The sequence below is a fragment of the Scyliorhinus torazame genome, chromosome 4 (genome assembly GCF_047496885.1).
Source record: "Scyliorhinus torazame isolate Kashiwa2021f chromosome 4, sScyTor2.1, whole genome shotgun sequence".
NCBI lineage: Eukaryota > Metazoa > Chordata > Chondrichthyes > Carcharhiniformes > Scyliorhinidae > Scyliorhinus > Scyliorhinus torazame.
The window spans coordinates 259282477-259306057 of NC_092710.1; the positions used below are offsets into that span (position 1 = coordinate 259282477).

A 23581-nucleotide genomic window follows, 5' to 3' on the forward strand; every position below is an offset into this window, starting at 1 on the left:
ACCCAATGTGGAGCGTGACCTGACACTGCAATTGCAGAGTATTCCGACACCTTGACTCCAGCCAGCAAACCCCCCCTCCTCGAGCCCTTCCATCAAATCCGGAGTGAAACACTTGGCTAACCCAGCCCCTTTTAAGTCTCACCTGGTCCTTCACCCTCAAGTGCGTCTCGTGCAGCATTGCTACATCGGCTTTCAAACATTTAAGATGCGCAAGCACTCTTGACCGGACCTCCTTAGCCCTCTCACGTTCCACGTGACTATCCTTACTGGGGGTCTCTCACCCCCCCCCCCCCACCTTTCTTATCCACCATCACCATACCACCGGGCCCTGCCCCTTAAGCCTGACCCGCCCCTGTCCATTGTTAACATCGAATCCCTTCCCCCCCCCCTCCCAAGAACCTCCCCCTACAAAAACATCCCCCAACATCCATCCCCCCCCCCTCTCGCTCGCCTCGTAGGCCCATTGAAGCCGGCTATCCAGGCTCCAACGTCCGCAGCCCTCCTCTCACCACACCCCTGTTCACTAACTGACTTTAGTTAGCTAGCGCGGGTGGCTCCCCCCGCCAATACCTCTCGCCCCCTTCCACCCAGTCCCAGAGAAAGAAACACCAAAACAAACCCAACAATCCAACCCCTACAATTCACTAACATAACATTTAACCGTCGCAACACAGAACGCCATTAACTTGGACTCTATAATAATGCAAAGAGAGGTAAATTGCAATACAAATCAGTAAAAAGAAAGTTGTAACATTTATACATTTTCCAGCTGCTCAAACACAGTCCACAGTCTCTCTTCCAGTTCCGCTCTTCACGTCTGTCACAAGCCTTCTGCCCTCACGAACGCCTCAGCCGCCTCCGCTGTCTCAAAATAAAAGTCTTTGGCGTTATATGTTACACTCAACTTCGCCGGGTACACCACACCAAATCGCACCACCTTCTTGTACAAAGCCGCCTTCACTCGCCCCAAACGCCGCTCGTCTTTTTGCCAACTCCACCGTCAAGTCCTGGTAGATCCGAACCGCAGCACCATCCCACAGCACCTCGCGCTTCTGCTTCGCCCAGCTTAATACTTTCTCCTTCATGCAAAACTTATGGAAGCAGATAATTACTGCCCTTGGCGGCTCGTTCACTTTGGGCTTCGGCCTCAATTTTTAAAAAAATATATATTTTAAAAAGTTTTTTAACACAATTTTTCACCCTTACAAACAACCCCCCCCCCCCTCCCCCCTCGTAACAAAATAGAAATAAAACGCACATAGCAAGATATAAACATGGTAAAACGATATGTTACAGAGCTTTGCACACTGGCTTCCTCCCGTCCATGCCAGTTTTCCAGATCTTTCATGTGTTCTCTTGCTCAAATACCCCCTAGGCAGACCCCCCTTCCCCCTCCCTCCCCTCACAGGACATCCCCCCGGGTTGCTGCTGCTGCTGACCGACCTTCATCTAACGGCTCCGCGCGTTAGTCTAGGAACGGTTGCCACCGCCTGTAGAACCCCTGCGCAGACCCTCTCAAGGCAAACTTTATCCTCTCCAGCTTAATGAACCCAGCCATGTCGTTTATCCAGGCCTCCATGCTGGGGGGCTTCACCTCCTCCCACATTAGCAGCTTCAGCCTTAATGACCGATGAGCTCGGTCTAGCTCGTACAGGGTGGGGCTCTCCCCGCTCCCCCATCAGCTCCGCCAACTTCTTTGCGAAGTATTGCGTTGGCCTTGGGCCCTCTGTCCCTTCGGGCAAGCCCACAATTCTCAAATTGTGCCGCCTTGAGCGGATTTCCAAGTCTTGCAGCTTTCCTCGGAGTCCTCTGTTAACCTCCACCACCCTCCGCAGCTCGTCCCCCATCGAGGTGACCTGGTCGCTGTGTCGTGTCACGGCCTCCTCCACCTCCTTCAGCTTCTCGCCCTGCTCTCTCATCTCGGCCGATGCCTTTGAAACCTCCACCCTCATCGGGCCAATTGCCTCCTCCACCAATGACCTCAACACGACCGCCGTCTCTTTCCTCAAGACCTCCATGTGCCTCGCAAACTGTTTTTCCAGCTCCACCGCCATCACCTCGGTCATCTTCTCCACCGTAAGTAGTGCGGCCCCGCCTTGCAGTTCGGCTTCCGCCATCCTGTCAACACCTTTACTCGTCTTCTCCTTCAGCGGCGATCCCGCGTTTCCTCCTTTCTTCGACGCTGCTCTTCACATCCTTTAGCGGCTTATTGTTTTTTATCTTCTTTCTTTTCTCCTCTCTCCCCCTTCACCCTCCTGTCCTTCATCAATCTGACTTATTCTTTTTTGAAAAAAAAAGGGGAGAGAAAAAAAAACTTTTACCAAACTTCCTTAAACCTTCTTTCTTTCTCCTCTGCATTCACCCAGATCTCCCCTGGGACCAGGCTTAACCTTCTTTCTTCCTCCTAGGCGGGAGCGATCCGACGTGGAGCACCCTCCCTACATAGTGCCCTGACCTCGGGCCTGCGGCCTCGACCTCCTCATAGCTCCGCCCCCACTGCTCTGACCTCGACGCCGCGCCGGGCCCAGCGCCTCAGCCCCCGCTGCCCGACACCCCGCGCGGGGTTCTTCGCCGGTTTTTAAACCGGCCCCGCTGGCTGCTCGTGACGGCCCCAAAGTGCGACGATAGTCTGGGTGTGCGTGAAGAGTCGGGGATTTCCCCGAAATCGCGGCCACCGGCGGGAGCTCTTGTTGCTGCGGCCGCCCTGCTCGCCCACGCCACCGTAAGCCAATCAGAGGGGCAAACTTAATCATATTTGGTGCATAACCTGAAAGAATTGAAGTATGCACCATAGGATGGCACGGTGGCGCAGTGGGTAGCAGTGCTGCCTCCCGGCGCCGAGGACCCGGATTCGATCCCAGCCCCGGGTCACTGTCTGTGTGGAGTTTAGGTGGATTGGCCACGCTAAATTTTTTAGCCCCTTAATTGGAATAAAGTAAGTGGGTGCTCTGAATTTTTTTTTTTTTTAAAAGAAAAAACAAAGTATGCACCACTAATTTCCACAGACGTTCCCTTCATCATCTATTGTAACTTCAGTTGAAAATCTGCAGAAACCCTTGAGAAACAGTGTAAGCAGTAAATAAACCGTTTGTTTCATTGTTTCCACAGATCTTGCATTCAAGTTATGCCATGTAATTGGGAGAACCCCCACGAAAATTCACTCTCATAATGTTTGTCGAGACTAAAGCGGATATTTTTACTGATCTGTTTATTTTTGTATATTTGCATGAATGAACAGGCAGTCTCTCGGCCCTCTTACGATCAAAATGGGGTCCCTTGAAGGACAATGAACAAACCATTGGATTTTATACCAAACAGATACTGGAAGGATTGAAATACCTTCATGACAATCAAATAGCTCATCGAGATATAAAGGTATACTATGATCAAAGAATATTCTCTTTCTGAATATGTATGAATTGTTTCCAGTTTTGAATGACTGTGCGTCTCTTTTCCTCAATTGGGAGAGGGGCAGATGGATACAGTGGGTTAGTGATGTACCGTCAATGACGACAGACGAGAGTTGGAAGAGTAAACTGTGGCTTTAATCAGCTAAAAGGTACCTGCTGGCAGCCGGTCCCAGAATGAGGGCAGGGCTGGAGGTTAGGTACCTTTATACTGTAGCCCGAGGGGTGGAGCCAGCAGGGACAAACCCAGACATGTAACGAACAGTAAGTACAATAAGTAAGAACAGTATGTACAATATAATACAGTGGTTCACCACAGTTAGCACGATCTAATTCATTTTGTGATTGAGTACAGTCCAGATTGTTAACACTTCAATGCAAGCTCAGTTTGGAGAGTCACAGAAGTTTTCTCACTAGGCAGGGGCCTACCATGCAAGAGCTCCCAAAATTGGCATTCCAACTCGAGTGCTATTGTAGAGGGGAGTGGAAGCTTGGGTAGTGAGGGTTTTTCTGAAGTTCTGAAGAAAGATTTTGGCCAAGAGTAGATATGGAAGAGTTGAAATGTGGGAAGGATTTGATAGAATAGAAACAGAGAGACTATTTCCTCTGGTGGTGGTATCAAGAACACGGAGGGCATAATTTCCAGCAACAAGATCACTCACTGGAAATATTGGAGTCAATGAGGAGCCCCCGAAAAGATGAACCAAAAGTAGTTTATTTCCTACTCGCAGCTCGGAAACAAAGCAGCAAAGCAACATTCCCAAGTCCCAGCCGGGACCATCCTGAGATGTCGGCTCCTTCCTGGGCTGGCTTTTATCTCGGGGGATTAACAAGCCCGCTGTTGTCCATCCACCCCTTAGAGGGGGAGCATATACTCCACGAGAGATAGAGCGAGTCGTCCCCGTGGGGGTTCTAACTGGAAGGAACTTTTAATTTTTCCCAATAGTGAAAAGGCCAATATCAGATTGGCAGCCTGTTACACACCTCACCCAATTTCCCTTCCAATGGACTGCAGATCTGATATTGCCTACTTTCCCCATCGTCTAAAGTTAAAAATTTCCTCACTATCACGAGCACAAAAAACAGCGGTGCCAGCCAGCTTCCATTCACTCTCATCTCCTGAAGCGACAAGGTGCAGCTCTGAGCCTTGCCTGTTCTTGTTGGGAAATGAGGTCAAAGCTGCCAGGAAATGTCAACAGTCTGCTCACCCGGTTCGCATATCAGTTCTGGCTGCTAACTTGTTTTTAAAAATAAATCGTACAACTGGCTTTGTTGTCAGAATAGCCCACCAAACTCCTTCAATTTACAACAGAAACGCCACGTCCAAACCTTTCAATTGGTTCACTCTCCACAGAGTAACAGATGGTACTCCTGGAAAATGAAACAAAATCCGTTTTGTGCATGATGCAAAATATTCCAGTGTCAGTATAACTTGGCGTGGATATTTTAAGACCTTTACCATTTTACCATTGAGTAGAGACCCACCCAAAAAACAGTTGCAACTTTAAAAGTTAATATTTTTGTAGTAATGTTGCTGTTAATAAGAATGAGATAGTCAGATATTTTTTAAAATGTGTTTATTCTGAGCCTCAATTGGTAGCAAGCTGATTGTTACTGATTCTTCGATGAGCTTTTTTTTAGCACCTTTTTTTTAGCACCAAGTTTTACTATTTGGAATATTGGCAACAGAAGTGGTGCCTGGCTGGGAACCTGACCGTGTGACATATATTCCTTTATCTCTTGTCCTTGTCTAACTGGAGAAGGGCAATTTGTATTGTGGACTCTCTTCCATTGGAAAATTGACAGAAGGCGGCCAAGTTCCTTCAACTCTGGAACCTTGTTAACTCTAGCTACCTTTTTGAGCTCCAATTCCGTTCGGTAGTCTCTTGGTCCTTTATCTGTTGTTAACCCCCAGGGTCATCTTTAATTCCCCACAAGATGCTTTCTCTGCATTTTCTGAAATCTTAATTCTCCAGCGAGTGAGTTTGGCATCTCTAACTTTCAGCACATAATGGGCAAAACTCTCCACCTCGCGACACCGCAAGTGTGAGCCGTGTTCGGACTAAATTGATGTCCACGCCCGTCGTCGATTTGGGCGCATGCTCCGGTTCCTCATTGGTGGCGATAATGAGATTTGCCCCACGCTGGTGGCGGCATGCAAAACCGGCATTTGCACTCATTTAATTGTGAATCGTACGTTTGACCCACTATGCTCTGGGGGCCTTCACTCCACGATGCTCCGTTCTTCTCAGACACAGACCATGCGGGTGTGGTTTACTGCAGGTGTTTATAAACGGGGACTGGGCACCATGGCTGCTGAGAGTGAGAGAAAAACTTTAAAATTGTAACGCTTGCTGGGGGTTGGCTGCCAGGGCCAGGGAGAGGAGCAGGGAGACACCTGGTGACAACTCCGTGGATTTGGGGTGACCTCTCAGGATCAGCCTGGCTCAGGCCGCCATTGTTGCAGTATTTGTTTTAAATGCACCCATTTTGTATAAGTTGCAGACCCCTGGCTGCTCACTCTGCTGACTGCTCACTGTGTCCTGTACATGTTCACAGAACCTCTGGGCATTTGGGAGGCCACCCAGGCCACCCCTCTAGAAACCCTCAGACCCCAGCTGACCCATCAACAGAATGGGCGTGGCCAAGTTCAATCACCAGGTGCTGCCCACTCTCAGTGCACTCATCAGAAGCGCAGCCTCAATGCAGGGGAATAGCAGAATTCACCCCAAACAAAGGACACGTGCACCGTGGTCTTTGGAATCCTCCTTGGCAAACAGCCCCTCCTCAGGGCAGAGGCCTCACCAGCTAGCCCACTTCACAGGACCACCAGTTGTCTCCAAGCTTTGCCTGTCAACAGCGCTCCTGCTCCCATCCATCCTGCCCCCCGGCAGATTGTGACAACCTGAGTGTCACATCCAGAACCCACATCACACTATAGCAGATGCGCAATTTCCTCGCTCATCCCATCTGTAGGACCTTCCCGCACACGAGCTTTTAAGCCTGGAATGACCCTCTCCATGGCGCAGCCAGGTTTCACCCTACTGGGTGACCCACCCAGTGAGGGCACCCAGAGTAGACCGCACTGGGGTGACAGGACAGGGACTGCAGAGCCTACCTCTGACACAGGTTGTGGCAGCCACAGCCCCCCCCCCCCCCCGCCCCCTATTCCCCCAGCAGAGAATGAACTTCGGAGTACAGCTAGGAATGCATGCTATCTACCTGCCTGCAGCTGCCGTTGTGGAGGCTGGAGGCACAGGGCCTGCTCGGGGAGGACCCTGCACAAGAGGAGCCTGCCCCAGAAGAGCAGGGCCAGTCAGTGAGGCTACAGACCTCGCTGTCCAACAGGCCGAGGAGATGCGATGGAGGCGCCGCATCAGGATATGTTTATACCGTCGGCACCTCCTCTTAGAGGACCTGCACGTCGTGTGTGTTGCCTGGGTATCATGCTGTGGTCACACACCAACTCTACATTCAGGGAGTGGAAGCCCTTCCGATTGAAGGGCTCTCCTTGATGAGGTGCTCGGCTCCATATATTAGGAACCTGGAGTGTTTTCCTTTGTTTTACTTAACGGTGGGACAGGCACAGGAACACTGCAAGTGCTCACTTTTCTGTCTGCGCAGTTTTCCTTCTCTGACTTTATTTTCTCCCTCATCTGTACCTTGCCGAATACTTGCCACCCAGTTCACTCTTCACAAGCATTGCAATCTTTCGAGTAAATTAATACGGAATTTGAAGAAATTGTGACTCCCTAAAATTTCAAATCCAAAGGGGAAAAGAATTTGTAGACAAATTGGGCAATTCAACAAATCTAATGCCTCTTTTTCACAAATTCATGTGAGGATTTTTTGATTACTATCATATGATTTTTACTCTAGGTTGGCAGTACTGCTCACAGAAATTAATTCAGAATTGTAAGGGCTTTCTTTTCATTTTTATCAAAAAATACAAATTATTTCCCCAGGGCGATAATGTGCTGATAAACACCTACAGTGGAATCTTGAAAATATCAGATTTTGGTACCTCAAAAAGACTTGCAGGGATCAATCCATGTGCGGAGACATTCACAGGTATGAAGCATTTGTAGTTATGAAGTATTGAAACGGTGTTGTTTTAATGTAGCACAAGTGTTCTAATTATAAAAAATGTCAAAGTAGTTTCTTTCAAGTACGAGTTGGGAGAAGAATGAGGGAGTGAAACACTCATTTAGAAACTGCTGTTAAAGGTGACAAGCTGTTTTTTTAAAGTCGGGTTATACCACAGAATTGAGATGCTATCACTGTGCAGTTTACCTCATCAACATCCTGCCTGTATTCACAAAAAGCACAGTGTGAAATGTTACTGTTTGGAATTATTTTTAAAACTTGTCCCATTACAGTCTACATACAGCATATTATTTTGATTATTTACTACTGCCCTGCAGGTGAATTTGGTTTGCAACTTCAGTAGCTCAATGTGAATGGATCATTAGAAAGTCCCACCTATTTGGCTTGGGAGTAAAATAAATCATCTCGACATGAACCTAGCCGAACCCAAGCCTAACCTGAGTAGCCCGAGAAACATGTTTAATAATGTGGCCTACATTTATCCTGTCAAATATAATTTATTTATGTGGGATTTTTAAAATCCAAATTAGGGGCAATTTAGCCTGGCCAACCCTGTACAACTTTTGGGTTGTGGGGGTGAGACCCCAAGCAGACATGGGGAGAATGTGCAAGCTCCACACGGATCGTGACCTGAGGCTGGGATTGTACCCAGGTCCTCAGCGCCATGAGGCAGTGCTAACCACTGTGTCGCCCCACAAATATAATTTTTACTAAATTATATTGTTGCATTATTCATTCAATATACAGATGTACCGGAGAATGTCAGTTGCTTAAACTCTAATAACTCTGGCAGAACATGCGTGCTACTTTTTTGGGGGGGGGGGGGGGGCAATTTGCGTTTTTCAAAAATGCTTCTAGATTTCGAGGTGTACAAACAGTTTTTGAGAGGACAGGGGGAAAAAAACAGCAACACTTCAGACATTGTCTGTATCTGCTGATATCCTTAAACCTGTATTTATTGACCTACTCATTGCTCCCTGATGTTCATTTCATATATTACAAACAGGAGGGGGATTAACATAACCAGAACTAATTTCTCCTCTTACTGTAAACAGTAAGATGTTTTGATTTGTTTCACACTTAATGAGTGGTGGCACATTTCCCCAGCCCCTCTGTTTTTGTGCAATTCAATTTTCTATTAATAAGCCACAGCAAACTCGAGATAGGATGAAATCAAAGGCTTAGGTTATTTGCAAGCACTCTGGAAGGAGTATTCATAACATCACCTCCACACTCAGGTAGGAAGAGAGGGTTAGAGAAATGAAGGTCCTACAGTACGGAGACCAGAGAAAACCTAAATATTGATTCTCATGAATTCCAGTGTCCAGAATCCGAGTCCAATGAAGCATTCCTTCACTGAGGTCAGCCTACTGAAAGCCATTGGTGACTTCACAAGATACTATGTCAGTTTTGTGGACAATTGCACAGAACATCCATCAGAAGTTGGGTAAATGGGACCAGCCTTGCCAAAGGTCCTTTTGTGTGGCCTGCTAGTAAGATGTTAAACCAGCAGATTGAGCTGTACAGTTCAGCAAGGCAATATTACTTGTTCCACAAGTTCTAAGTCACATGATTCCTACTCTCCACCAGATCTTCACCAAAGAATGTGTATCCATCGTCTGGAATTTGGCTGGGTCTCAAAGACTGTTAAATGTCCTAGCCATTGAGTTGAAAGGAATGCTTGAGGAGTTGTTTGTCTTACCAGACCCTCTGTCTCCTGATGGCAAGCCTGGGCTATCGTATGCAAATTGCCTTTGTATGGCTCTTTGAAGTTGGGCTGTGCTGCCCCCAGATGATCGGTAGTGGATCTTCTGAGATAACGAGGTGTGCGTTTTCCCTTCTTTGAAATATGGCGCAAGCTGATGAAAAGCCAAAAAGCTAGCATGTATACTGATATCCCTTATGGGTGTTAATAGTCACGTTGTACCTGGAAGCATCATCTAACTCCAACATTGATATGCATGGCTCATATCCAATTCGGTTATGACTGTCCTCCAGCCAGTCTTTCATATAAATCCTCTATCTTTGGGATAGGATACCTGTCCAGCTTTGCTGCTTGGTTTACTGTTAATTTGGGGACCAGTTTAAATCGGTTGGCAGGACAGCTGGTGCTTGTGATGCTGAACAATGTCAACAGCTTGGGTTCAATTCTTGTACTGGCTGAGGTTATTAATGAAGGCCCCACTTTCTCAACCTTGACCCTCGCCTGAGGTGTGGTGATCCTCCGGTTAAATCACCACCAGTCAGATCTCCCCCTCAAAGGGGAAAGCAGCCTATGGTCATCTGGGACTATGACGACCACTTCTTTACTGTTAATTTATAATCTCTGCAGATGTTGACTATTTTATCTGGTTTTACCACAGGCACCGTGGAGGCTGCACATTCTGCAGACTGGACTGGCTGGATGATATTAGCTCGTACTCTACTTTCTCTATCAAAGCTTAGGGCACAGGTCTAGCACTGCAAAATCTGGGGGGCTTCTGGGTGTACATTAATTTTTGCCTTTAAGTCTTTAATTTTTCCAAGTTCATGTTAAAAAACATCCTGATGCTTCCTGATTACTTCATGCAGGCCCCCTACCTAAATTCTGAAAATTTCCAACTAATTGAGTTTAATTTCTTTGAGCAAGTCATGGCCCATTAGGCGTGGTCCTTGGCCAGACACCACGATTATTGCAGTTGGGCAGATTGTTGCCCCTGGCTCACGTGTTTCGGTCTTCCCCACTTTCTTAATGGTCTCCCCCTGTGTAGGTAGCCAACCTAGTTAATGTGTTTGGCAAACTTACGAGGCTGTGAACCCCTTCTTGAAGATATCTGTAGGTTTGCTTCCCTATAAGTAGCAGACATTCCCATGTCTACTTCCATTCTTAATGGTCTGCCATTGACCAGTGACATCACTGTAATGGGGGCTACCGTGCCCATCTTCACATTATTCATCTGAAGAAATTCCGATCACTCGCAGCAGAAAGATCTTCACTATGTACTGATGTTGAACTGTTCACTCTATTGTTACTAGGCAGGCTCTGCTTACTCTTGCATCTGTGCCTCAAATGGCCCTTCTGGTGGCACATGAAGCATTACATTCCACTTCCTTGAATCTGCAAATCTCTGGGGGGGTGATTTCCCCCACACCTGTACTACTCTGTACTGATTTTTCTGAATCTTCTAACTCTGCAGCTTCTACATTTCTTTCTTGGTTTAAACTGGTGTCTTTGCTTTTGGCGCCACTGCTGTCTGCAGCTTCCCACCCTAACTGGTGGACAGCGCCATTCTGAGTGCTCTGAGGTTCTTGGGCAACCTTTACGGTGCTCTCCATTGCTAACGCTATTTCCAATGCCTTTTTTTAATTAATCTCAATTTCTGCCAGCAAACTTTCTCTGTATGGCCTCATCATTGGCTCCACAAACCAAGTGATTTATCAGCATATCACTTAGTGTTGTCCCAAAGTCAGTACTCTGCAATTTTCTTGAGCCTTGCTATGCAGATTGCAATGGTCTCCCTTGGGGCTCTCCCTGGGGAATTGAAGTTAAATTGTTAAGAAATCACAGAGGGCTTTGGGTGATAGTGCCCTTTCACCAAGTCCACCAAATCTATAAACAAGCTTGCATTTGGTGCATTTGGGGATGGTTTAGGGTCCCACATGCACTTAACAATATCACCGCCTTCTTTCCCTCCTCCTGAACTCCAGTTAAACATAGCACAGTACAGGCCTTCCGGCCCACAATGTTGTGCCGACCATTTATCGTAATCTAAGATCAACCTAATTTACACCCTTTCAATTTACTGCTGTCCACGTGCCTGTCCAAGAGTCACTTAAATGTCCCTAATGACTCTGACTCCACCACCTCTGCTGGCAGTGCATTCCATGCACCCACCACTCTCTGTTTCAAGAACCTACCTCTGACATCTCCCCTATACCTTCCTCTAATCACCTTAAAATTATCTCCCCTCGTGAAGCCATTTCCGCCCTCGGGAAAGGTCTCTGGCTATCCACTCTATCCATGCCTCTCATCACCTTGTACACCTCTATCAAGTCACCTCTCTTCCTTCTTCGCCCCAGTGAGAAAACTCCTAGCTCCCTCAACCTTTCTTCACAAGACATGCCCTCCAGTCCAGACAGCATCCTGGTAAATCTCCTCTGCACCCTCTCCAAAGCATCCACATCCTTCCTATAATGAGGTGACGAACTGGACACAATATTCCAAGTGTGGTCTAACCAGGGTTCTATAAAGCTGTGGCAAAACCTCACGGCTCTTGAACTCAATCCCCCTGTTAAGGAAAGCCAACCCACCATACTTTCCGGTGTAACTTTTCTTGTAAGACAGTTAGAATCATCCAAAGTCTCGTATTTAAATCAGAGTTTCAGAAGCTTCTTGCTTGAAGAAAATTTCTAATTGTTCAACATACTTTAACTGATGTTCAGCAACGGTATCAAAGAGATTCACTCTTCCAAATACAGGCATCTCTGCAGCTCCCTTCTACACTGCAAGTTTGACTTTGACTGGACCAAGTTCTGAGCTAATGATCTTGCAAGCGCACTTGCTACTTTTATTTTACCTCATCGCCAAATGAAGCAACTTGGCTCAATTAACTCTAAACAATTATTAACATAACTATTTACATGGGAGTGATGCAGATTCCGTACTTCCAGTGATGCCTCTAGTATCTAACTGAGCAATGACCCGCACTATGCTCGGCACATTCTGCGCCCCAATTACTGATTGGATGAGCTGGTCACATGACCCTACAGAAGATCACCCTGGTATCTGTCCGATGAATCCTATGTTTGCTGTCTCCGTTCTAAGTAACGCTGTCATATTCCCGGGAGCCAGCATTACAGCTCACTCCTGCCACAGCAATAGCTCTTCCTAAGGGTCTGGAAGTCAATACTGCATTACACTTCTATGCTACCAGTGTGTTTTTTTCTCTTTTTTTAAATTTAGTATGCCCAATTATTTTTTCTAATTAAGGGGCAGTTTAATGTGGCCAATCCAACTACTCTGCACATCTTTGGGTTGTGGGAGTGAGACCCACGCAGGCATGGGGAGAATGTGCAAACTCCACACGGACAGGGGCCTGGGATCGAACCCGTGTCCTTGGTGCCGTCAGACAGCTGTGCTGACCATTGCACTGACGTGCCTTGCCGTCCCTGCCGGTGCTTTGATAACAATACCCAGTACATATTCCAAATCAGATACTGATATTAGGTTTACACCTTATAAAGGATGAACTCTATTAAATGTTTGAATGGTGTCTGATTATAAGAAGTTCAGCAGGCAAGTCCAGTGCCCAGTATCCTGGGAGTGCTTGTGATGACTTTATTTTGAGCGTATCCATCAGCATGCACACAAGTAGAACCCATTCAGCTGCAGGTGCTTTCTGGAATATTTAAAATAGCTGACCCTAGTGTATCACAGGCTAGTCTGAAGGATTTTGGCCTGATTCGTTTTCTAATGCAATCATGGATGATCTTGCTGTATAGCCCAGAATCATCATTGGATGCTGCACATTGCAAACGAAGCAATTTTTCTTTTTTCAAAGAAATTCTGTAGATTAAATTGAATTTGTTTTTTCCAGCTAAAATGAAAAGCACATGGTAGTAACATTTCTCATCTTACTGCTTGTGAGCGTTTCTGATGTGTATGGTCTGCTGTTGCTCTTTCTGGGTGCTACTTAGAGGAAGGAGTAAATGTAGTGATGAGGCATTGATCTTCTATAATAGTAATAGAACATACAGTGCAGAAAGAGGCCATTTGGCCCATCGAGTCTGCACCGACCCACCTAAGCCCTCACTTCCATCCTATCCCCGTTACCCAATAACCCTTTTTGGACACTAAGGGCAATTTATCATGGCCAATCCACCTAACCTGCATGTCTTTGGACTGTTAGGGGCCTTGTCCTATGGAGGTGATTTTGTATATTTTTGTTCAGGATCAAGAGTTGGACAGATAGCTGCTCAAATGCATCTGATATTATGGGGCGTAGCCCTATGATTTTGTGCTCCCAATATCCTCACCCACATTGACGTGCTTTCCTTGCACAAGGCTCATTTAAATAACATGGATCCAAGTCCGACTACTCTTTTGGGGTGACATTAGCCCCTCAGTATTTTCAAAGAGCCAGTACAGGCAAGATGGGCCAAATGGCGCATGCTGACATATGAGGAGAGATTGCGCCGGCTGGGATTGTATTCGCTGGGGCAGCGCGGTGGCGCAATGATTAGCATTACTGCCTCACGGCGCCGAGGTCCCAGGTTTGATCCCGGCTCTGGGTTACTGTCCGTGTGGAGCTTTGCACATTCTCCCCGTGTTTGCGTGGGTTTCGCCCCCACAACCTAAAGATGTGCAGGATAGGTAGATTGGCTACGCTAAATTGCCCTTTAATTGGAAAAATTAATTGGGCATTCTAAATGTTTTTTTAAAAAGGATTGTAATCGCTGGAGTTCAGAAGAATGAGGGAGGATGTCATAGAAACCTATAAAATTATAACCGGACTAGACAGGGTAGATGCAGGGAGGATATTCCTGATGGTTGGGATATCCAGAACCAGGGGTCACAGCCTGAGGCTATGGGGTCGACCATCTAGATCAGATGAGAAATATCTTTGCCCAGAGTTGTCGGCCTGTGGTATTTGTTACCACAGTAAGAAGTTGAGGCCAAAATTTTTTATGTTTTCAAGAAGCAATTGGATATAGCACTTGGGGTGATGGAGATCTAAGGATATGGGGGGAAAGCATGGTTAGGTTCTTGAGTTGGATGATCAGCCATGATCATAATGAAGGCAGAGCAGACTCGAAGGGCCAATTGGCCTCTTTCTGCTCCTATTTTCGATGTCTCTGTTTCTAAGGCCTTCTTCTGTGCTGCAAGATTCTGTGAATGTTTCTCTGACTCAATTTCCTGTGCATGGCTCATCTTTACAATGGCAGCTTAATTGAAACATCCTGAGAGAACTTGACAGGGTGGATGTGGAAACGATGTTTCCTCCTGCGGGAGAATCTAAAACTGAGCTTCCTTGCTTCAAAATAAGGGGTTGCCCATTTAGGACAGAGGTTAGGAAAACCTTTTTCCTCTCAGAAAGTTGTGAGACTTTAAAATTCTCTTCCTCAAAAGGTGGCTGAAGCAGATTCCCTGAATATCTTCAAGGCAGACAAAGGTAGATTCTTGTTAAACAAGGGGTTTGAAAGGATATCGGGGGTAGGCAAGAATATGAAGTTGAGGTTCAGATCAGCCTGACTTCCGGTGACGGCGGGAGGGAGGCGGCCGCACAATGGAGGGCTCCCATTCGGGAATGGCATTTACGGGGCTTTAAGCCCGGTCCCAGGGTCCACGGAGGCGGCAAAAGCAGGGAGAAGGCACAGAGGAGGCACAGTGAGGGCACAGTTTAAAAAAAAAAAGAAAAATGTCGAGGGTGAGCAAAAAAACGGCCGTAAAAAAAACAGCTGAAGGTCCGTCGGGGGGTGGAGGGGTCACCAAGGAAAATGGAGGCTGGAGCACCAGGGGAGGCCGCATTGCTTACGGTTGAAGAAATAACTAAGGTGATGGCTGCGGAATTCGAAAAGCAGTTGGCGCAGATTGCGAAATGCATGGAGACGGTGAGGAAGGAGATGAGGGAGGTTTTGAGTGCGCTGGTGGCGGAGGCGGTTTCCCCGGTGAGGACGGCGGTGGCGAGCGCAGTGGCGGAGGTGCGAGAGCAAGGGGAGGCGCTGAAGGAAGTGGAGGAGACGTTATTGCAGCACGGTGATCAACTAATTTTAAAAAATTTAAAAAATTTAAAAATCAGATCAGCCTTGACCTTATTGAATGGCGGAGCAGGCTTGAAGGGCTTAGTGGTTTATTCCTGACCCTAATTTGTATGTTCGTATAATTGTTACATTCAGGTTGGCAAGCTTATACTCGCATTGTTGCAAAACAATGCAGTGCTCCTTAGTCTAGGAAGTAATGAGAGAACTGCATTCATGATAAAGCCAAATTATGTGATTACATCAGACAAATTCACTTTTAATTCAAATTTTTTTTAAAAATTCATTTCTGACATGTGGGCATTGCTGGCTAGGCCAGCATTTATTGGCCATTCCTAGATTCTCTTGAGAATGCATCTTTTTAAATTTACCCTGTCATGATCTGAGTAATATGTACTTCAATTTGTTCTGCCTAAAATGTGGCAGGATATATGTTCATAACCGATCCATATACAAGTTCAGTTACTAGTCATTGCTTTGCCACCTGTGCTGCCTGGGGAAACCCAGGTCCTTTCAGACAAGGGGAAACAGAAAATTAGAACAAGTCATCCCAAGTAATTTTTACCCACTAGCTCTTGACCAGTTGAAGAGCAGCCTGGCAGTGGCTTGAAAGCTAGTTGTCTGCATGTGCCCCCTTTGATTTTAGAATTGTGCACAGTATGGGGATCTGTAATACAGAAAAGGAACAAAGAGTTAAGGTGGGTATAAATATTTTAAATACATTTGTGCAGCTCCTTCATAAAGTTTTCCTTCACCCTTTCCTTAATAGTCGACTGATCATTGCTGCATTCTCCAGAGTAATAGTGTATGAATTGAACATGGAAGGACACACAGCTGCAAAACTGAACACCTAATTTGATATAAAAGCAGAAAATGCTGGAAATACTCAGCAGTTCAGACAGAATCTGCAGAGAAAGAAAGTTGAGTTAGTTTCAGGTCAGTGAGCTTTCAACAATTGATGAGTTTCAGCCAGTTGCCGGATTATTGCCCTTGGTCAGAAAGCACACCCGCCATTGTTCCACATCAAGGGTTTTTGATTGGACACTTCAAATAGACTGATTTGTTGGAAAATTCCAGTAATTGGATTGTGTTTCTGGGCTTCTTGTTTTATTCCTGCAAATAATTCCATTGTAAATGTGATGAATACAGAATGGAGGACATGGGAATAAATGATGAGTTTATAGATTGTGGGGTGGAATAATATTTTGTGAAAATATTATTTTAAATGTTACGGGGCTTTTTGTTAAATATTGTCAGTTACCCCTTTCCATTCATAACGGTGATGGGCAAGAACCCTAAAATCACCAAATTTGGGATCAATTTGTACACTGCCTCAACAGACAAATTGCTTACCATCAGCGATTCACACAATGACACAAATGCTACTTCAGGAATTTGGTTCTTAAAATGTGTAAATGTTAACTTTTTTACTTGAGGGTTTGCACAAAATAAAAAACATTTTGTACCGGAGGATTTCCGCAGTGCACCATTTGGAACAGAATTCTAAACCTTTCCTTTATAAACCAGTTTACGAGTTTGTCAGATGCAAATCATAGAGGAAACCTTCAACCCTGGCCATGATTGGACTGCCACCAGAATTTCTTCACTTGGAAGGACATTTGCAACAGGAACACTTAGTTCCTTATATTTGCCTTCAGGATTCCCCTCCCCTCCCATTTGTTCCCTGTACGTTAATGAGGTATTTTTTCCAACAGTGAAAAGTGCAGCCACATTTCTGCCTGCAATAATGTCAGGGTTCATAAACCTTTGTCCTGAAACTGCGGGATGTGCGGTGAGCTCTCATTTTATTATTTCAGAAGGTCGAACAAAATGGTCTGTCACTGGAGTGTTATGTACTGTAGTCTGGGAACACTTGTCAACATTTTACACCAAAGCACAATATGACAGTTTGCAACCGAGAAGGAGGTGCCGTAGTGGTATTGTCACTGGGCCAGTAATCTAGAGGCCCACGGTAACGCTCTTGGAAGATGGGTTTTAATCCCACTATCTAACGATTGTCAATTGTTGTAAAAACCTGTCCGGTTCATTGATGCCCTTCAGGGAAGGAAATCTGCCACCTGTACCTGGTCTGGCCTAGATGTGACTCCAGAATGTGGTTCACTGTGTAATGCTCTCTGAAATGGTCTAGCAAACTGCTTAGCACTGTACCCACACCACGTGGACTGCAGCAGTCCAGAAAGGCTGCTCACCATCACCTTCTCAAGGGCAATTAGGGATGGGCAATAAATGCGGCCTAGCTGGTGAAGCCCACGTCCCTTGAATGATTTTTTAAAGAACATAAATCTGTTTATTACAAGAGAAACGTGGCCTCATGTTTGTTTACTAAGTATGGTCCACTGTTTGTTTTTTTTGCATTCCTACTTTTGAAAATGCATCACCCTTAAACACTAGTGTAATTAGAACCACTGTCATCACTGAAAAGAGAAAACTGATAAATAGAAACATTGTACTTGGCAATGCTTGCAGAACATGTGATTACTTTCAGATTATGAGAAAAGAGGCCACCCTCATTAGACCATTTCTCAGTTCTAAAAAGTCATTTTTATTTGTATTATGTCATGCCAAGGTTTTGTAATGAGTGGAACTATAGACAAGTTATTAGTGAGAGGATAGTTAAACTGGGGTGAAGGCCACTAAGAGAGGCTCGGAGTGGAGGCTGAGTGAACACCAACTCTGTGATCAGGGAATGTGGGCATAGGGTTTAAAGAACTCCCAGAGCTTATTGTTTAAAAAATGTATTGAAGAATTTGCTGAAACTTAAGGTCGATACAGGCATGATTTTGCATCTGAGGATCCAAGTTAAGAAAGAATTAGTAAAGATTCATTCTCTTTATAATTTTCCAAACAATTACTGAAATTTAAATTGTAAAGTAGTCGATGGTAATAAGAACTAGGAGCAGGAGTAGGCCATCTGGCCCCTCGAGCCTGCTCCACCATTCAATGAGATCATGGCTGATCTTTTGTGGACTCAGCTCCACCTTCCGGCCCGAACACCATAACCCTTAATCCCTTTATTCTTCAAAAAACTAGCTATCTTTATCTTAAAAACATTTAATGAAGGAGCCTCAACTGCTTCACTGGGCAAGGAATTCCATAGATTCACAACCCTCTGGGTGAAGAAGTTCCTCCTAAACACAGTCCTAAATCTACTTCCCCTTATTTTGAGGCTATGCCCCCTAGTTCTGCTTTCACCCGCCAGTGGAAACAACCTGCCCGCATCTATCCTATCCCCTTCATAAGTTTCTATAAGATCCACCCTCTCTGGGGTTTTTCTTCAAAAAGGAGATGGGAACAAGCCAATAAATTAAAAGCCACTTAGTCTTTTTCCATATTAGTTTTTGGGATGTGAGTGCTGCTGGTAAAGCCAGGGTTTATTGCCCATTCCTAATTTCACTTGAAAACGTGGTGCTGGGCCGCCATCTTGCAGTCCATTAGGTATAAGTAAACCCAAAGCACAGTTAGGAAGGGAGTTCCAGGATTTGGACCCAGCGACAGTGAAGGAACGATGATATAGTTACGAGCAAGGTGGCATGGAGGTGGTGGTGTTTCCACGCTTCTTGGTAGTAGAGGTCATAGATCCTCCCCTTGTCCTTCTTGGTAGTAGAGGTCACAGACATGCAATGTGCTAATTTGGAGGCTTGTTGATTTGCTGTGGTCAAACTTAGATTGTATATAATGCTGCCACTCTGCGGTGATGGTAGAGGGAATGAATGTGTATGGTTGTGGGTGGGGTGCCAATCAAGCGAGTTTTTTTGACCTGGAATGGTGTTGGAGCTGCACTAATCCGGGTAAGTGGAGAGTACATCAGAGTCCTGACTTGTGCCTTGTGGATGATTTTTTTTTAAATGCGGAGAATGGATGTAGGGATTTTTGAAAAGCAATTAAAAATATACCACATTAAGGTACACATATCGAGGAATTAGAATCATAGAATTGTCATGGGAAAGTCACTTTAAGAAATGTTTGTCTTCTCAAGTGGCTGCAGTGATGTCATTATGTGGGTGGAGCTGGGCTCTGGCTCTGCTTTTTACTTTCGTTTTGAGCTGGAAGCTGTTTTTGGTTCTGAGTTGTAATTTTGTTTTCAGCTGGAGAGCTGCATTCAAACCAAGGAGGTGTATTTTGGTCTTTCTCTCTGTATGCTAAAGAATGTCTCCCGATCATTTGATGATTTCAAAGTAATATCTGTTTCTGTAAGGAATGCAAACCGACTGTCTTGGTTAAAAAGGGTCTTTGACTTATGGATGTTGTTAGGAAATTTACTAAGGGTTATCTTTTGAGTACTGTATCTTTGGGGGGTTATCAGTGTTAGTAATTGATAAGATGTTTAATGTCTGTTTATAAAATGTTAACTGGATTCATAGAATAAACATTGTTTTTGTTTAAAAATACTTTAGATCTCTCGCGTCACGCCTGTAAAGTGGACCCTTGTGCTCCCCATAACCAAAATCTATTCAAAGTTGTGGGTCAGGTGAACTCCATGATATACTTTGATGTTCTCTAAACCCTGCCTCATAATAGAATACCTACAGTGCAGAAGTAGGCCATTCGGCCCACCAAGTCTGCACTAACCCTCTGAAAGAGCACACCACCCAGGCCCACTCCATCCCTGCAACCTTACTTAACCTTTGGATGCTAAGGGGCAATTTATCACGGCCATCTAACCTGCATCTTTGGACTGTGGGAGGAAACCGGAGCACCCGGAAGAAACCCACACAGACACAGCGAGAACGTGCAGACTCCACACAGTCACCCAAGGTCAGAAACAAACCCGGGTCCCGAATGCCATGGGGCAGCAGTGCTAACCACTGAGTTTGTTCACATGAGTCTAGAAATGGTTGTAGGGTAAAAAGCAAACTGTTGGAAGTAACAGGACTTTTGCAAGACCAAAAAGATTGTGGATGGGTAGGGGGCAGTAAGGGAAAAAAAGGGAGCGGTTAGAACAGTTGTGTAAGGGAAGTCTGCACTGGTTTGCTTAGTGTAGTAAAGTGTAGTATTCAGTAATTGAAATACTGCTCAGTATGAGATGTGAAAGATTCTTGGTCGCGGCTGAGAGAGTGATTGGAGGGAACGGCCAAAGTAGTGGACTGTGTAGTGGAGTTGGAAATGCTGCTTAGTGGATAGGAATTGCAAAAGTAAAGATCCTACTACACGTAACAAAATGCTGCATCAGTGAGGATTGCGCAGGTGGTGTTCCTGAAATGTTTATTGGCTGTGTGATGTTGCTTAGTGTGAGAAGCTGGTCATAATTTGGAACTTGGAGGCATTTGGTACAGGTATTTGTGGGAGGCGGGCAGTGGGCAAGCAGAGTGGAGACTTGGGTGTGAGTGTGTGGGGGCCACTCAAATGTAATAGCTGTTTAATGGTTGATGCTAGCTGAACGGGTTTCTTGCCCTGCATCCTGGAGCTTATGAAGGTTCCCACAAGTCCATGTCATGAAAGTCTTGTTCAGAGGTTGGGACAAGATGGTAGCTTGTGGGGTGGGAAGACTGTAAGGGTTAAAGGATGTGCATAAAACTTTGCATTTAACAGAAAATTTCAATTCTTGCGTTTATTTAATTACCTCTCCCAACATGGTGGATACTTCAAAAACCTTGCCTAATTTGCAGTGACACTTGGTGCCCAGAACCTGGAATTGAATGCTGAATGGACCAGGCCTCTCTACACTACAGTGGTAGTGGTTGGGTTGTCACATAATGTTAGGTGCTACCCCATTCTTCTCAATCCATCATGTAATGTTACATTTGCAAGCACCACTTGGAATCTTGCTATTTTTGATATTATATCAAGTGTGCATGTTTCGCTCAGTATATTCTGCATGTGCATTTACTCCATAACATGTGGTTGACTCTTGACGCTGTCTTCAATTTGCTAGTGGGTAATTAGGGTTGGACACCAAGTGCACCCCTTGCCAGTATTGCCCACATCCTGAGGACAAACTATAAATTCCAAGCAACTGCTGAGTCGGCACTGGTATGAATTTATTTTGCTCTGCTCTTTAGGAACGCTTCAGTACATGGCACCTGAAATAATAGACAAAGGACCACGAGGTTATGGGAAGCCTGCTGACATCTGGTCATTAGGCTGCACAATTATTGAAATGGCAACAGGGAAACCTCCATTTTATGAATTGGGGGAACCTCAGGCTGCAATGTTTAAGGTAAGATATTACAGTAAGTGAATGTGGGTTACTGTACAAGCTGTTCCAACTTTTGAAAACCAGGAGGTTTATACAAAATAGCAGAAGAAGCTCAATATGTAGGAAGGAATTAATTGTTGTTGGTGAGCATGGCTGCGTTAACAATGCAGACTCCAGCTGTCTTTCAGAACTGAATAATGAACAAGTTTGTGAATAAATTCAGAACATAGTTGAAGGAAATTATGAAAGATTTTGGTGGTCTACAACTGGGAAAGAAACCTTTTCTTGTTGTTTCTATTATTCTATTTTGAAATATCCATGTACAAATGAAAATCACCATCATTCCTTTCCCCAAAATTATCTGAAACACAGGCTGGCATTTTCCATTCCTGCCTATAGTGGGTGGCATGGTGGACGAGAATGGAAAATAGAGAGCATGAAAGGTTTACGTCAGCGAAAAAACAGTGTCCTGTTGTCCGCTCCACTCTTCAATGGCGGAGCACGTCTCCTGATGAGCAATGCCAGGAAACCTTTGAATATATTTAAAATGTAATCAAATACTCATTGTAAAGCCTGCTTACTGATATCACCCTCATGTTGGATTAAGAGGTCACATTGGCGTCTAATTAGATCACCATGTTTCACAACAGTATATAAGCAACATGCATCTGGCAACCAGCACTGTGGTCATGACTTTAAGGTTTGTTTGCCTATCTTCCATTGTGCAGCACTCATGACACCACAACTCGGTGCTGGCCTTCGCAGGCAGCACCGTCGCTCTCAGGGTGGGGTATCACAGGCAGGGCTCTTGCAACATCACACATCAGAAGTCATGGCCTCTGGTGACATCTCTGCAGCATTGCAGTCATCAGGAACAGCTCCACAATCCTCAGTGTACTTCTGGAAGCTATCAGTCTGTCAAAGCTCCTTGAGGAGACCCATCTGCCAAAACAGGGCAACGCATCCTGTGTCACCTCAATGGTGTAAGTGCGAGGCCACATTGGGCCAATGCAACAGAGGATGTTACACAGGTCTAACTCTATTTTGACATCATGGGGTACTTTCTCCTCTATCGCTTTGACATCAGTGGGCATGCGTTCACCCCGACCTTCCATGGACTCGGAACAAATTAGGATCATGAAATTCACACAGTCAGCCAACCCTGAAATGTATACACTCATAAAAGTGGCAAGTGACGATTCGACCAACCAATACCAAACTCACTGCATACAACAACTTAAGAGGTTCCATACCTCAGATCCAATATACTCAATGTCACTACAAAAACTCGGAATGGTTACCTCACAAATTTAATATTGTGGACACTGCAGGCCTTGTGATCGCAGGCCACCAGTGGCAAGGACCTTCCGTGGTCACCATTCCCAGTATCGTTAAGATAATTCTGAAGTCTAGAGATCTCAAGTACCACCATTAGAAATTCTGTGCTTGTACTGGGAGTTCACCAAACTCTGCAACGCAGATAATCAGCCCAGAGGCTGAGGGGCACAGTTTGAACTGAGTAGACATACCCATTCTGAACGTGTACACACTATTACACCATGGGACCAAAGCAGAATTACTATTTGGCAGATAAATGACTCGTCAGTACTCCCAGAAATATGTGATTCTTTGATTGAAAAAGAGCAGAAGATGAAAGATGCTCCTGACTGGCCTGCGGGTAACAAGTTACCCAACCTGGACATCGGACAGAAAGTCTGGGTGCCATATCCACTGATGGCAAATGGAATCTAGCAGAAATTGTCATGAATATGTCCAGAACCAAGATTTCATCAAATACAACCACCCATATCATAGAATTTACAGCGCAGAAGGAGGCCATTCGGCCCATCAAGTCTGCACCAGCTCTTGGAAAGAGCACCCTACCCAAGGTCAACACCTCCACCCTATCCCCATAACCCAGTAACCCCACCTAACACTAAGGGCAATTTTGGACACTAAGGGCAATTTATCATGGCCAATCCACCTAACCTGCACATCTTTGGACTGTGGGAGGAAACTGGAGCACCCGGAGGAAACCCACGCACACACTGGGAGGATGTGCAGACTCCGCACAGACAGTGACCCAAGCCGGAATCGAACCTGGGACCCTGGAGCTGTGAAGCAATTGTGCTATCCACAATGCTACCGTGCTGACCATGGCATGACAGTGCAA

General features: G+C 45.4%; 1 protein-coding gene across 1 annotated transcript in view; it reads left to right on the forward strand.

Moving 5' to 3' along the window:
* The window catches only part of LOC140410897 (mitogen-activated protein kinase kinase kinase 5-like), a 281574-nt gene that overhangs the window by 139120 nt on the left and 118873 nt on the right, over positions 1 to 23581 (forward strand). Inside the window, 3 exon segments of the mRNA XM_072499669.1 lie at positions 3239 to 3375; positions 7373 to 7478; positions 21272 to 21429. Coding sequence (XP_072355770.1) covers positions 3239 to 3375; positions 7373 to 7478; positions 21272 to 21429 — 401 coding nt within the window.